At 39.4% G+C, this 13,666-nt stretch overlaps 1 protein-coding gene across 1 annotated transcript in view; it reads right to left on the reverse strand.

Annotated features, from left to right (window-relative positions):
* rcan3 (regulator of calcineurin 3) overlaps window positions 1–10,020 on the reverse strand; it is a 28,023-nt gene extending 18,003 nt beyond the window's left edge. The window contains exon 1 of the mRNA XM_046856538.1: window positions 9,775–10,020. Coding sequence (XP_046712494.1) covers window positions 9,775–9,861 — 87 coding nt within the window. The 5' untranslated portion in view covers window positions 9,862–10,020. The remainder of the gene's footprint in view (window positions 1–9,774) is intronic.
* Window positions 10,021–13,666: the final 3,646 nt, after the last annotated feature.

Below are 13,666 nucleotides of genomic sequence, written 5' to 3' on the forward strand. Positions count from 1 at the left end.
CGACCATGCTGACACACTGGAATTTTCTTAACCATTTTAGAACCACATGAGTGTTCCTTTTCCTATGCAACACACTAGGTCTTTTAACTAGGTCATTTCTTTGATCATACAAATATATAAATGTCCAAATTTTCCACTTTCCACTTTCATTTTAAACGGTTTGCTTCTTCAAACATTCAGCTGAAATACTTTGTCATGCTTCTTGGAAAATTCCCCAAGGTGTTCACCAGTTGGAGATTTCTTCTGTGCTTGTGATCCAGTTCATCCCAGACCAGTTTAATACTGTAGGATGTAGGTGCAGTGACTGGGCAGGCCATTTCATGACCAACTGTTTGCTCTCTATATAATGCCTACAGAGCTTGGACATGCGCTTTGGATCATGGTCTTGTTGTACGCTGAAGAATTCCAGATTGAATTGCATGGTGCATGATGGAAGCCATGTTGGGTCAGTATTTCTTTCACCATTAAACCCACATGTATATGAGTCAGCATTTTTTATCCAAACACAAACAGAAATGTGCGAAGTATAGCGTGACATAGCTACATGTATTTCATCAAAAGCAATACCAGTAAATGACCTATTTTGTTGCATGTATACAAAAGGAACATGCATGTGTCTCTCAAAAAGACAAACATAAAAGTGTTTTCAAACTTTTCACCAGCATTATGTGACACCACAGAAGTAGTTCGCACTGGGGTTCCATTGCTAGAAGACAAAATTGGATTCTCCTGGTGTAGAACTAGAAAAAGGACCCCAGAAACTGAACTCTGAATGGAGTTGCACAAGGTGGTGCAGGACTGTGGAACTACTTTACCTGAGGATTTATACAGAAAGATAAAATCAGAATTTGCCACAATTCAATTCACTTAATTTTTATTTGTGTTGCGCTTTTAACAATGAACATTGTCTCAAAACAGCTTTACACAGATAAAGTGGTGATTAAGAATGAATAAGATGTTCATTATAAGTGTAAGTTTGCCCCCTTATGAGTGAGCCGGTGGCGACTGCGGCAAGGAAAAACTCCCCGAGATGGCATAATGAAGAAACCTTAAGAGGAACCAGACTCAAGAGAGAAACCCGTCCTCATCTGGGTTGCACCGAATGTCCATTTATTACAGATAAACGATGGTTATCAGATGCAAACTGTAGTCCTGAGTCAGTGTAGCAGACTGTTGACATTAACTACAGTCCAAATCCAAATCCTCAGAGTTCCTGTTCTTACTCTGTGATTTCATGGATCTCCAGGGTGTTGATAAGAAACCAGAGTGGCCTCCAATCGAAGAGAACACCATCCAGAGGCAGGAGGATTAATACATAACTCTGAATAGGGGTCTATTGTTCTAAAGCATACAATTAGAAAATATGGTATAACCTCTACTGTTCTACTATACATAATGCATATAATTTGAGGTTCATGTTCCACTCCAACGTGGAGAACCATAGAAACACACTTAATGTTGGGGTTCTATTGATGCATGGAAACATATTCCCTTGTCTAAGATGCAGAACTACAGATTCAAATGTCTGACTTAAATTCTACTCTTCGAACATACAGAACATTAGAAGCAAAATGGGTTCTACTGTTCTACCCAGCAGGAGTCCAACTCAAAGCTGTAGAAGTCTAAACCAGAGCCCTAAACTCAGATCAGCACAGATTTTTGCCATCCTACCCTAAAAATATATCAACTCAAATAGGAGACCCCTGATTTAGACTCTACTGTTGAAATATATATCGGACGATATTAAAGACAGAACTGAGATTGAGGGCCGATTATTTTTAATGCACCAACCATAAAACCAGACATGATCTAAATGCTGCTGTATAACATCCAGAATTACAGCTGAGTGCAAAGCTCGACTGCAAATTGTTAAAGAACCCTGGGAAACTATGCGAGACATGACGTGACTGCGAGAGTTTGCTTAAGATCTATTGACAGATGCTGGTTATGAAAGATTCCCCAGAGGACTTTAAATCCAAGCTTGTCATTCGAGGACCTCTAGTATTGAATAAGTCAAGAGCCAATAAAGAAACCCAGTTTATCTAGATAGTAGTGCATGCTGATGTTTAGGGTGCTGATAGCGTTTGGTCCAGACCTGATAGAGAAGTGCAGTATCGAAGTGCAAGCCCTGGTTTTCCTTTCAAAGGCAAGATTTTGAGAATGTTCATAAAACAAACAAACAAAAAAAATTCCAGATCAATTTACAAAAAGATAACATGATTAACTAATGGATTACTTGATTCATCCTTGGTATTGGATGTTTCAAAATCTTTTAAGAGTTTCAAACTCACAGAATCAATCCAAAAAGATTGTTATGTGGTTTTTGAAGCACATATTTAACATGTAGACCCCCATTGCTGTTATAATAACCTCCACTTTTCTGGAAATAGGTTCCACTGGATTTTTAGAGTTTGTGGAGATTCAGCCACAAGGGTGTTAGTAAAGTATTTACAGATACTGATATAAGTGAGGTGAGGAGGAGTGGGGTGCAGTCAGCGTTCACATTTATCGTAATAGGGTTGAGGTCAAAGCTCAGGCCCCTCAAGATCTTTTACTCCAACCCTTCTATGGCATATCGTTATGGAGCTGGATTTGTGCACAGAAGCATTGTCATGCTGGAACAGGTTTGGGTCTCCTAGTTAAAGTGAAGTGAAAATTTAATGCCACGGCATCCAAAGACATAATATACAATTGGGTGTTTCAAACTTCAAAAAGTTTGGGGAAGAACCACATATGGCTGAAAAGATCAAGTGTACTTTTATTCCATATTGTGAATTCAGATGACAATGCAATCCAGCACTTCTAACATTTTATATTTTCTTTGCCTCAGTTTATATGGAAAGCTATTTTACAATTAAGGTTAGAATTAGAGGTCGACTGATTAATCGGTTTTGCTGATTAATCCAAACCGATAGTTTTTCCGACTTCCGCTGTCGGCCTCTAGGGGCAAATCAATGAAGCTGCGTGCTGTTTGTTTTGTTACATGCGGGACTGTGCGCTGCACTGAGAGCGCTATATTATGTTAATTATTTATAATGTATTCATTATATAATTATATTTATTTATTAATATATTCATATTTATTTCCTTTGGCACATTTTCATGATTCAGAACTTCTTTTTTGTAATAAAGTTCAGTACTATTTTACAAGGAGTGTTTTTTTTTATCCAGTTTCCATTTTAAAAACTAACAGTAGATTAAATGATTATCGGCGAGTACGATCAAACCTAGCTATCGGTATTGGTACAGCGTCTAGTTAAAATTATGGGCGAGGTTATCATTTGCCTTTATTTTATGAATTAATTTTTTATGTAACTAAAACCACTCCACCGGCTCTGGAAGCAAACCAAGAACTGTATCTGAGCTTATAGTTTTGCAACTTAAAGGCTTTTGTTCCTCATGCGTTTCGTTTCCATGCTCTGAATTCGACATAAGCCAGACACTTTTGCACACCTTTAACACTCTGATATGATTCAGGTTTTGCTGTGAAACTCAACCTATGACTTCCTGCTATTACTCCTGGCTCCTATAGAGGCAAAAAAAAAAAACAGTTTGTGATCCATTAAATCAGCAAGCGAGCGCGCTTTAAATAGAGCCTTACAAAAAGTACGACTGATGTTTATAATAGCCGCACTCGCCTAGATGCGTAGGGACTTTGTGTCCAGACTACAGCAAATGTTTTTCGGATTACCATTTGTTTTTTTCTTTTATTGAAATGACTCGCCTAGCCACAGACATGCGACAAACAGCTGACGAGGCAAATTAACCAAACAACATTTGACAGACACCTAAGCATTGAGCTGGACATTACGTCATGCCCTTCACTTCGTTAACCTTTCCTCTTCTCATGTTACAAATTCTGCCTGACTGAATGACATGCACACACCTATCAGACACAGAACACCACCGACCCACTGTAATCGGCTAAAGGAACAAATACCCTGTTTTTACCCAACTGTCGTATAGGACTTGCATAGTTACTAATCTGAACCCAGAACTACACTAACTCTACCCTGGTCAGGTGTCTGTTACCTGGCATATAATGGCGCCTGTTAAAATGGGAGTTATTTAGAGATGCTAGTGTTACCTTATCAGCATCTAATACAAAGTGTCTGCCAATCGTAGCAAAGCCAACTGCAAGAAAAGGTACATTATTCTAAGATTTAAGTAACATGTCGTAAACATAAACCTCAACAAAATTGCAAATGCTGGCAGGATGAATAAGAAAAAAAAGTACACTAGGTTAGTGGAAATAACACTCAGTATGTTGTTAATGCTAATTGCAACTATTGTTCATTGACAATGAAGGATTCTGACGCAATGGAAAAAGAAACATACTTTCAGCTGTTTCTGAAGTGACACAAAAACCTGCTCCTCTTCTCTGCAACCCTACTCCATCCAAGGTAACTAATATAGCTAGAGAACGCGACTCATTTGAAATTAGTTAGCTAATGTTTAGAAAAAAAACAAGCCTGGTGTAGCATATGGCTATGGACATGTTTGTGTAGTTAAAAGCCAATAAGGACACCGGGACAATGTGCAAAAGGAGCTACATCAAATGATTCATGAATATCAAGTACCCATTTATGTATCAATATCTATCATACTAGCCTTGTGAAGTGTGACAGTAAAATCGGCATGTGCTTCTTTTTTAACATCCCGTTCCACATTACTAACCTCCACTCTTCTGGGAAGATGTTAAACTAGATTTTAGAGTGTTCTTGTGGAGATTTGTGTGAGATTCATCCACAAGGGTGTTAGTAAAGTAGGGTACTGATGAAGGTGAGGTGAGGAGGCCTGGGGTGCATTCAAATTAATCATAAATGTGTTCATTAGTAAAAGACAGGAGGTGGAGCTGGAGGTAGCAGAGCTGAAGATGTTGAGGTTTTCGTTGGGAGTGATGACGATGGACACGATCAGAAAAGAGTTTATTAGAGGGACAGTGCATGTAGGACGTTTTGGAGACATGGTGAGGGAGGTGAGATTGAGATGGTTTGGACATGTGCAGGGGAGAGACATGGGGTATATCAGTAGAAGAATGCTGAGGATGGAGACACCAGGAAGGAGGAAAAGAGGAAGACCAAGGAGGAGGTTTATGGATGTGGTGAGGGAAGACATGCAGGTGGTTGGTGTGAAAGAGGCAGATGTAGAGGACAGGGGGGTATGGAGACGGATGATCCGCTGTGGCGCCCCCTAATGGGAGTAGCCGAAAGAAGAAGTGTTCATTAGTCTTAAAATCTTCCACTGCAAACCATGTAAGGTAGATCTTTATAGAGCTGGCTTTGTGCACTGGAGCATTGTCACGCTGGAAAGGTTTGGGTCTCCTAGTTCTAGTGAAGGAAAAATGTTATGCTTTCACTTCCAAAGCCTCCAATTTTGTGGTAACAGTTTGGGAAAGAACCAAATATGGCAGGAAAAGTCGAGTGTCCTGATACGTTTGTCCATATCGTGATTGTTTTGCCCAAAACACTCTACTTCAGTCACATAATTGGGTAAAACTTCTTTCTTCCTCAAACGCAATCTCTATCATTTCCCACAAAGACTTGGATTTCTAACTTTTGCTTGTAAAATGTAAAGCCCTTTATTGACCGTGTAGCAGAGACAAACATTGGTTTCTCAACGTATTCTGAATTCGTTCTACACACACTTGACCTGATGCAGTGATGATAAAAAAGATGGTTATGAAAAAAATCGTTAGTTTTAACATTGATATTATAATACAGGACTCAAATTGTACAAAGTGATAACTTTCAACAAACAGTTTTCCGTTAGACGGTGCGATTCAGTATCATGTGAAAAAAAAAAAAAGATTTCTTCTGTTTTGTTAGAATCTGTATATATATTTATATATATATATTCAGCCTTGTGTTTATGGCAATAGATCTCCATTATAAGCAAAAAAAAAAAATTAAATGGTTAGAAACAGCTTGGGCTTTTTAAAAATCTTTTAACATGCATTTTTCCATAGTAGGTCCAAATGACAAAAATAGTCACATTAATAAGAACACCTGTACACCTGCTTGTTCATATATGCATTAATTAATGCATCAATTAACCGGACAGTCGCTTTGTTAATACCCCATCAGAATGGGGGCAAAATGTAAACCTCTGTGGTGTTCGTGATTCTGTAGTAAAGCTGTTCGTGCCTTTTTTGAGTTTCTCAAAAAACTGCTGATGTTCAGGGATTTTCATGTGTAACAGGTTGAGCTTACACATTAAGGTGCAAAAAAAAAAAAAAAACCCAAAACATCCATCGAGTGGCAGTTGTGCGGGTGGAAACGGTTTTGTTGATGAGTGAGATCAGATTATAATAGACAGACTGGTTTTAGCGAACAGGAAAACTAAAGTAACTCAAAATAGCTATACAGAAAGGCGTCTCAGAATAAAAGGCACAGCCGGTCCGCGTTCCACAACTGTCTGCCGAGAACAGGAATCTGAGCGTACGCTGACACAGAGTCCCTCAACCTGGACAATTAAAGACTGTCTCTTGGTCATAAAAAGTCAGACAATCGTCAGACTATCAAGTGGCCCATGATTTTATGGTACAACTCACCTGGCAATAAAAGCAAGTATAAAATGTGGGCTCATAGATTTGTTTCAATACCATACAGTCTAGTTTATAATAGTATAACACATGCAGAGGGAGAGAAAGAGAGAGTCAGGGGATGATGCATATGCAACAAATCATGTCCAGAGAAGAAAGCAAAAACGAGCAGACACGAAAAAAAGAAGCGGATGTTGTCTTCTCTATAATTCGTACCATTTACCACGTGCATCTTATTAATCTCCAGAGCTCGAACAATAATTATTTACTCAACATACTCCATCCATTATTTCTCCTTCTCCCTCTCTCTTTTTCGATTAGCGTTTCGGAACATTGAAAGGCGTGCTGCTTGGAGCACATGCAGTGCTGTTTAGAGACATTTTGTTCGAATTCATTTCTCTGTTTCTTGATTTATCTTGACCACTTCCTGACCAGCAGCCGAAACAAGCAAAAACAAAAAATAATGAACATCAAGGTAGCAACAGCACAAACAAGGTTTAACAGCACACAGGAGAGATGCTGTGTGTGTGTGTGTGTGTGTGTGTGTGTGTGTGTGTGTGTGTGTATGATTAGGTATAAGCATGCCAGGGGAAGCAAGGCTTGATGGGAGGTGAGGTCAGTAATGGTTAGCCACATACAAACAATGACTCATCTCCCGTGAAGAACGGATGGCGATATGCTACGTTGAAACGATTGTGAGCAAACAGTTGATTCAAAGCAGATCATTTGACTGTGAACGGTGTACTACATGTGTTCTGGGTGTGTGTTGCCAGAGACACACACTGTGTCTGATACTGCAGTGCTACAGTTTTCTGTGGTGCAGTCAGAACTGAATGACGAACACTGACCTGAATAAGTGTGTGTGTGCGCAAGACAGCAAAAAAATTGCCAGCGCACGGTCATTATTTTTCGCTTGTGCAAGAATACACTCAATATTACCCCCTGATATCCTACAGTATAGGACCAGCCCATACGTTTCAGTTTCGTTGTTTGTCCATATCGAGGTCTTTTGATGCAGTAGAGGTTTTTTATTCATCTATCAGTAGCAGCACATCCTTAGATAAAGCTCTCATTCACAACACCATACATGTTGAATTCCCTTGAAATGCTAATTGTCTCAAAATCTGACCGATACGCACAGATGCTCCGTTGAATCGGTCGCCTTTCTAGATGTTACATAATCAAGTCGCAGAGTGCTTCCTGTCCCACTTCACTTCCTTATTGTATCTATTGTATAGCAGCCCCCTGGGGCAGGACTCACGCTGCCCCGTGTTTAGCAGAGGAACAGCAGATGGCACAGGTAATGACAGGGTTGCCAGATCGGACTCGTTATGGCTGCTTCTTACAAAATCTTACATAATATTGACGGATCAGAATTAAATCGAATAATTATTATAAGTGTGGACAGTCTGTCACTGATGTACAAGAACCTTTGTTTCAATCGTGGCAGGATAATGAGGATTCTGTACATCAGAAACTCAAAAAGTCTGATAGAAAAAAAAGATTCTGTCTTCCTTTTTTATTTCATTTCATTAATCAATTGTTTTTTGAGATGTAGTTTGGATGGATACTTTGCTGATACCTGGCAACCCTGGTTAAGGATTTTATCTCCAACACAGATGCTGAACGCTACCATGGACAACAGTCCATTGTGTATATTATATATGTGTGTGTGTGTGTGTGTGTGTGTGTGTGTGTGTGTGTGTGTGTGTGTGTGTGTGTATGTGTGAGGATAGGGATACCCTTAGATAGCATGGTTCCTCTCAAGGTTACTTCCTTGACATTTAATGTTTTTTTTTTTCCTTCCCACAACCGTTCCTTATTTCCATTAGGAATAAAATTCTATCGACAAATTTATGACTTTAAAATCCATTTTTATAATCGATTTATTTTTGTAAAGCTGCTTCAGGGCAGTGCCCACTGTTACAAACGCTTTACAGATAAACACTGAACTGAACTGCTGCAAAATAAATCAATTTTTCTTCCAGTAGTGACGAACATTTTATTATAAAACATTAAAAATTGCATTATATCATCTTGTCATATCTCTCTCTCTCTCACACACACACACACACACACACACACACACACACACACACACACACACACTATACCATTCTGCCTTTAGCATGAAGCACAACTTTTTGAATAACATCTACAAACCCAGTTGAGAACATCTGCAACAGCATTGTAATTTGGTCCCATGCATTCCTGCAGACCTTCTCTAACACACACTCTCACACACACACACACACACACACACACACACACACCTGCAGTATGAGAGTAGGTTAGGTGGAATACTCTGCGTGTTTATGTGTGCGCAAACACGTGCATAAGAACTCGGCTCGCCTATGCGTCTAAACACCAGCTTTTCTCCTGTGCACTTTTTTTTTCTTCTTCCCTTCTCCCTCTCTCCGGTATGACCGGAGTGTATAAGTCTGCTGCTCCCTGCGCCTTCGCGAGCGAGCGAGCGCGCGCGTCACTCATTCTGGCGCACCGATGACGTCACTGAAGCGTGCAGCGGAATGTCAATGCGGAGCCGCAGCTTCATTCACAAAAAAGAAAAAAAAATTTAATAATTAAAAAAAATGAAAAAAAAAAATAAATAAATAAAATAATAAATAAATATTAACAAAAAAAAAACTGTTTATAGTCTATTCCTATACTGATAATAATAATAATAATAATAATAATAATAATAATAATAATAATATAACTATTATTATTTATAAATAATAATAATAATAATAACAAAATAATAATTCTTCCCCAAATTCTAACAAAAAAATCTCCAAAATAATCATAATATATATATTTTTTATAAAAATTCATCGTTTGATTGATGGACACTTTTTTTTAAACTCAAGTCTAACAATTATTTTTTTTTAATTCCAACAAATCCTTTGATCTTTTTTTTTTATGTTCAACACTTCAAAAGCTTTCACCAGCCGCTGTTGTCAGGGGGCGTGGCTACGTCTGGGCGACCATAGCAACCGTCCTTCGCCGCAGAGATCAAATGAAACAGCATGGTAATGATAGGACTCTGATAATGATGGGACTTTGAGCATAAAGTGTGTATGATGGTGATCGAGAAGATATCTGGGATGTCTTGTGTGTGCGTGTGGGGGGAAGATATAGCATAATTAAATATGGTTAATTAGAGAGAGAGAGAGAGAGAGAGAGAGAGAGAGAAGGAAGACAGCGAGGGAGAAGAAATATATCTCTACCTGCATTTTGTCGGATGTGAACACCTCAGCGTCCACGTCGCACGCGATGAGCGTCACCAGTTCCAGTTTCATCTCGATTGATGGCATTCCCTCTCAAAACGCTTAACAATAGGATTTTTAATTGTATTTAATTTTGTCTTTATTTATTCCTCTTTCGGGTTCCGGCACTGTTCTGTTTCACCTGAGATGCGCTCCTGCAGATCCCTGAACACTCGCTGACTCAACTACTGCCCGTCTGACCCTCGCTGTCTTGAACGCAAGGGGCGGAGTCGAGCCGCTACAAAACGCACCAATCAGAGCGCAGCTCGGTATGACGTCACCGACGCCCGCATACGCTATTGTCTAAATGATCAATATTAAGTTTTTATTTAGTTAGTTTTACTGTTTTTTTTTTTAATGTAACTGCTATATTTTAAAAATTACAATTTTAGAAATAAAGCTACAAATGATTTACAAAATACAGGTTGTTCCTGACTTAAAATCGAGATGCGTTCTGATGACCCCATCGTAAGTCGAGACACCCAGGAGTCTTGGGTGACAAGTATGGAGTAATACACAATAAAGGCAGGTATGTGGTTTGTAAACCCTTGCAGCATCCTAACGTATCATACCGCATATATGCTGCTACGCACGAAACGTTAAAAAATTTTTACAATTTTGTCATATACTATTATCGAAAAATCATGTCAAACCATAACTCGAGGACTGCCTGCACTGGTTTATAAAAGACTTTACAATAAAATACAGTATAGTTTACGATTTTATTGTCGTTAACCGTAGTTAATAAAGCAATCAGCCTGCACATGTTAAGCTTCTTTCCCACTAAAACAACAGTCACTAGACCTTCAGCTGGCGAAATTTCTTCAGATACCTGCTGTGATTACGGGCGGCACCCGGATACGTCTATATTAAGATGTTTGTCAATACAAGGACACTGGAATATATTTTAAATTTTAGGACTTACATAATTTTAGAGGTTATGACCTGGGAAGTGGTGACTTAACAGTTAATACTCCTGGTTACAAGATAATAAATTTACTGTGCTGTAATGTATATGACAAACAAAAGCATCTTATATAGAAGTGGTGTGTCTAGTTAGGTGACATAGATGACAAGATTAACTTTATGCACTCCTGGAGCAGAGGGAGTTCAGAGCCTTGCTCAAGAGCCCAACAATGGCAACTTATCAGTGCTGTCCAACCTTCTGCTTACTAACTATTTCCATCCTTTTAGCAAAATCTACCACCATCTGCCCTTTCATATTCATCTCCTTAAAGCCATACCTACCATCACCTCCTCATCACCTCTGTTCCCTTCATCTACATGCCCATTAAAGTCTGCACCAATCACTAATCTTTCATTCCTAATTTCGTTTACCTTGTACCACTTCATTTTTCCTTCTCTTCCATCTCACAACCCACTTGTGGAGCAAAAGCACTGATGACATTTATCATCACCCCTTCAACTTCCAGCTTCACGTTCATCATTCTCACTCATCAGAAACTCTCTTCACCTCCACTACACTCTTACTGTTCTCTTCCTTCAGAATCACCCCTACACCATTTCTCTTTTCATCCACACAATGATAGAACAGTTTAAATCCACCTCCAATGTTCCTGGTCTTACTCCCTTTCCACTTGGTCTCCTGAACACACAACATATCTACCTTTCTTTTCTCCATCATATCAGCTATCTCTCTCCCTTTACCAGTCATAGTACCAACATTTAAAGTACCAACCCGAACCTCCACTCTCCTATACTGCTCCTTTCCCTGCTGTCTCTGTAGACGTCTTCCTCCTCTCCTTCTTCTCCTTCCGCAAACAGTAGCCCAATTTCCACTGGTACCCTGTTGGCTAACGATACCTGTGGCGGCCGTTGTTAACCCGGGCCTCAACCGATCCTGTATGAAATTCTGATTCCTGATCCACATATTTGATTTGGCACATGTTTAAAGCTGGATGCCCTTCCTAACGCAACCCTCTCCATTTATCTGGGCTTGGGACCGGCACTAAGAGAGCACTGGCTTGTGCAACCCTAATGGCGTGAATTGTTGATTCACGATTGGTAAAATAATTGTATTAAATTATTATTTAAGTGTTAGTTCTTTGGTATGACTTGAAGAAAGGTAAAACACCCATACTCCCGACAAAATCATTGTAACATAAGACATCAAATGACTTTTTACTATAAAATGTCAACCTGAAAACCTATATAATAAAAACCCACAATAACCATGGTACCACCAATGTATCATGTAGTGGAAAGTTCCAGGGCCACCCACAAGAGCATGGTTAATAGAGGTAACACTATATTGATGTTGAAGGTCATTGGCACATATGTAGCTTGGATTTTTTTTTTACATTTATAAATTTGCAGTTCGGGACATGTATGAATATGAGGACAGTGTGACAGCAGTAAAGTGTGCAGTGGGAACGTCAGACTGGTTTTAGTTGGAGGTTGGACTGCATCAAGGATCAGCTCTGAGCCCTTTCCTGTTTGCAGTGGTGATGGACTGGTTGACAGACGAGGTCAGACAGGAGTCTCCGTGGACTATGATGTTTGTGGATGATATATTGATTTGTGGTGAGAGTAGGGAGCAGGTTGAGAAGAGTCTGGAGAGGTGGAGGTACACGCTGGAGAGAAGGGGAATAAAAGTCAGTAGGAGTAAGACAGAGTACATGTGTGTGAATGAGAGGGAGGGCAGTGGAGTGGTGAGGTTGCAGGGAGAAGAGGTGGAGAAGGTGGAGGAGTTCAGGTACCTGGTCAACAGTGCAAAGTAATGGAGAGTGTGTTAGAGAAGTGAAGAGAAGAGTGCAGGCAGGGTGAAGTGGGTGGAGAAGAGTGATAGCAGGAGTGATTTGTGATAGAAGAGTATCTGCGAGAGTGAAAGGGAAAGTTTATAGGACTGTGGTGAGACCTGAGATGTTGTATGGTTTAGAGACAGTGGCATTGACTAATAGACAGGAGGTGGAGCTGGAGGTAGCAGAGCTGAAGATGCTGAGATTTTCATTGGGAGTGACGACGATGAAATGAGTTTATTACAGAAACAGCACATGTAGGACGTTTTGGGACATGGGGTATATCGGTAGGAGAATGCTGAGGATGGAGCCGCCAGGAAGGCGGGTGTATGGATGTGGTGAGGGAAGACATGCAGGTAGTTGGTTTGAACAGGCAGATGTAGAGGACAGTATGGAGACGAATGATGCGCTGTGGTGACCACTAACGGGAGCAGCCGAAAGTCCACTGCATTGCAGTCCACTTATGTCTACAGCTTCACTACTATGATGCTCATTATTAATAATAATAAAAAAAACAAAATTGCCCTTTGTTATCATGTCGACTTCTTAAAGGTTGCTATTTTACTTGCTCTTGTGTTGGCTATAAGAAAATTAAAGCAGGTTTACAGAAATCCAGATATAGATTAAGATTTAAATCGAGGTCGAGGGATTTACAGATAGAATAGCGATAGTTGGTTTGATCGTACTTAAAAGCTTAACCATACAATAGTTTTTAAAATAGATTTTAAAAAACATTATAACAAACTATGTAAAATAGTACTGAAATTTCTTACAAAAATATGAAAAAAACAGTAGTGAATCATGAAAATGTGATCATATTATTTAATAAATATATAATATACATAATACTTATAATATAGTGCTCTCCATGCAGCACACAGTCTCACGCATAAAACTAACAGCAAAATGTAGTACATATAAGTGGGACCAGACTAAGTGTTATACTGTGACAGAGTACTTAAGACAAGATACTGACAGTTTGACGTTTCCTAATGTTTCCGCGGATGAACTAATGGTGTGGACAATGACGTGTTCGGTTTTGTTGCTTAATCACCTGATAAATATTGATCTAAGAAATACATTTGCTTTAGTGT

Source organism: Silurus meridionalis, chromosome 8 (genome assembly GCF_014805685.1).
Source record: "Silurus meridionalis isolate SWU-2019-XX chromosome 8, ASM1480568v1, whole genome shotgun sequence".
NCBI lineage: Eukaryota > Metazoa > Chordata > Actinopteri > Siluriformes > Siluridae > Silurus > Silurus meridionalis.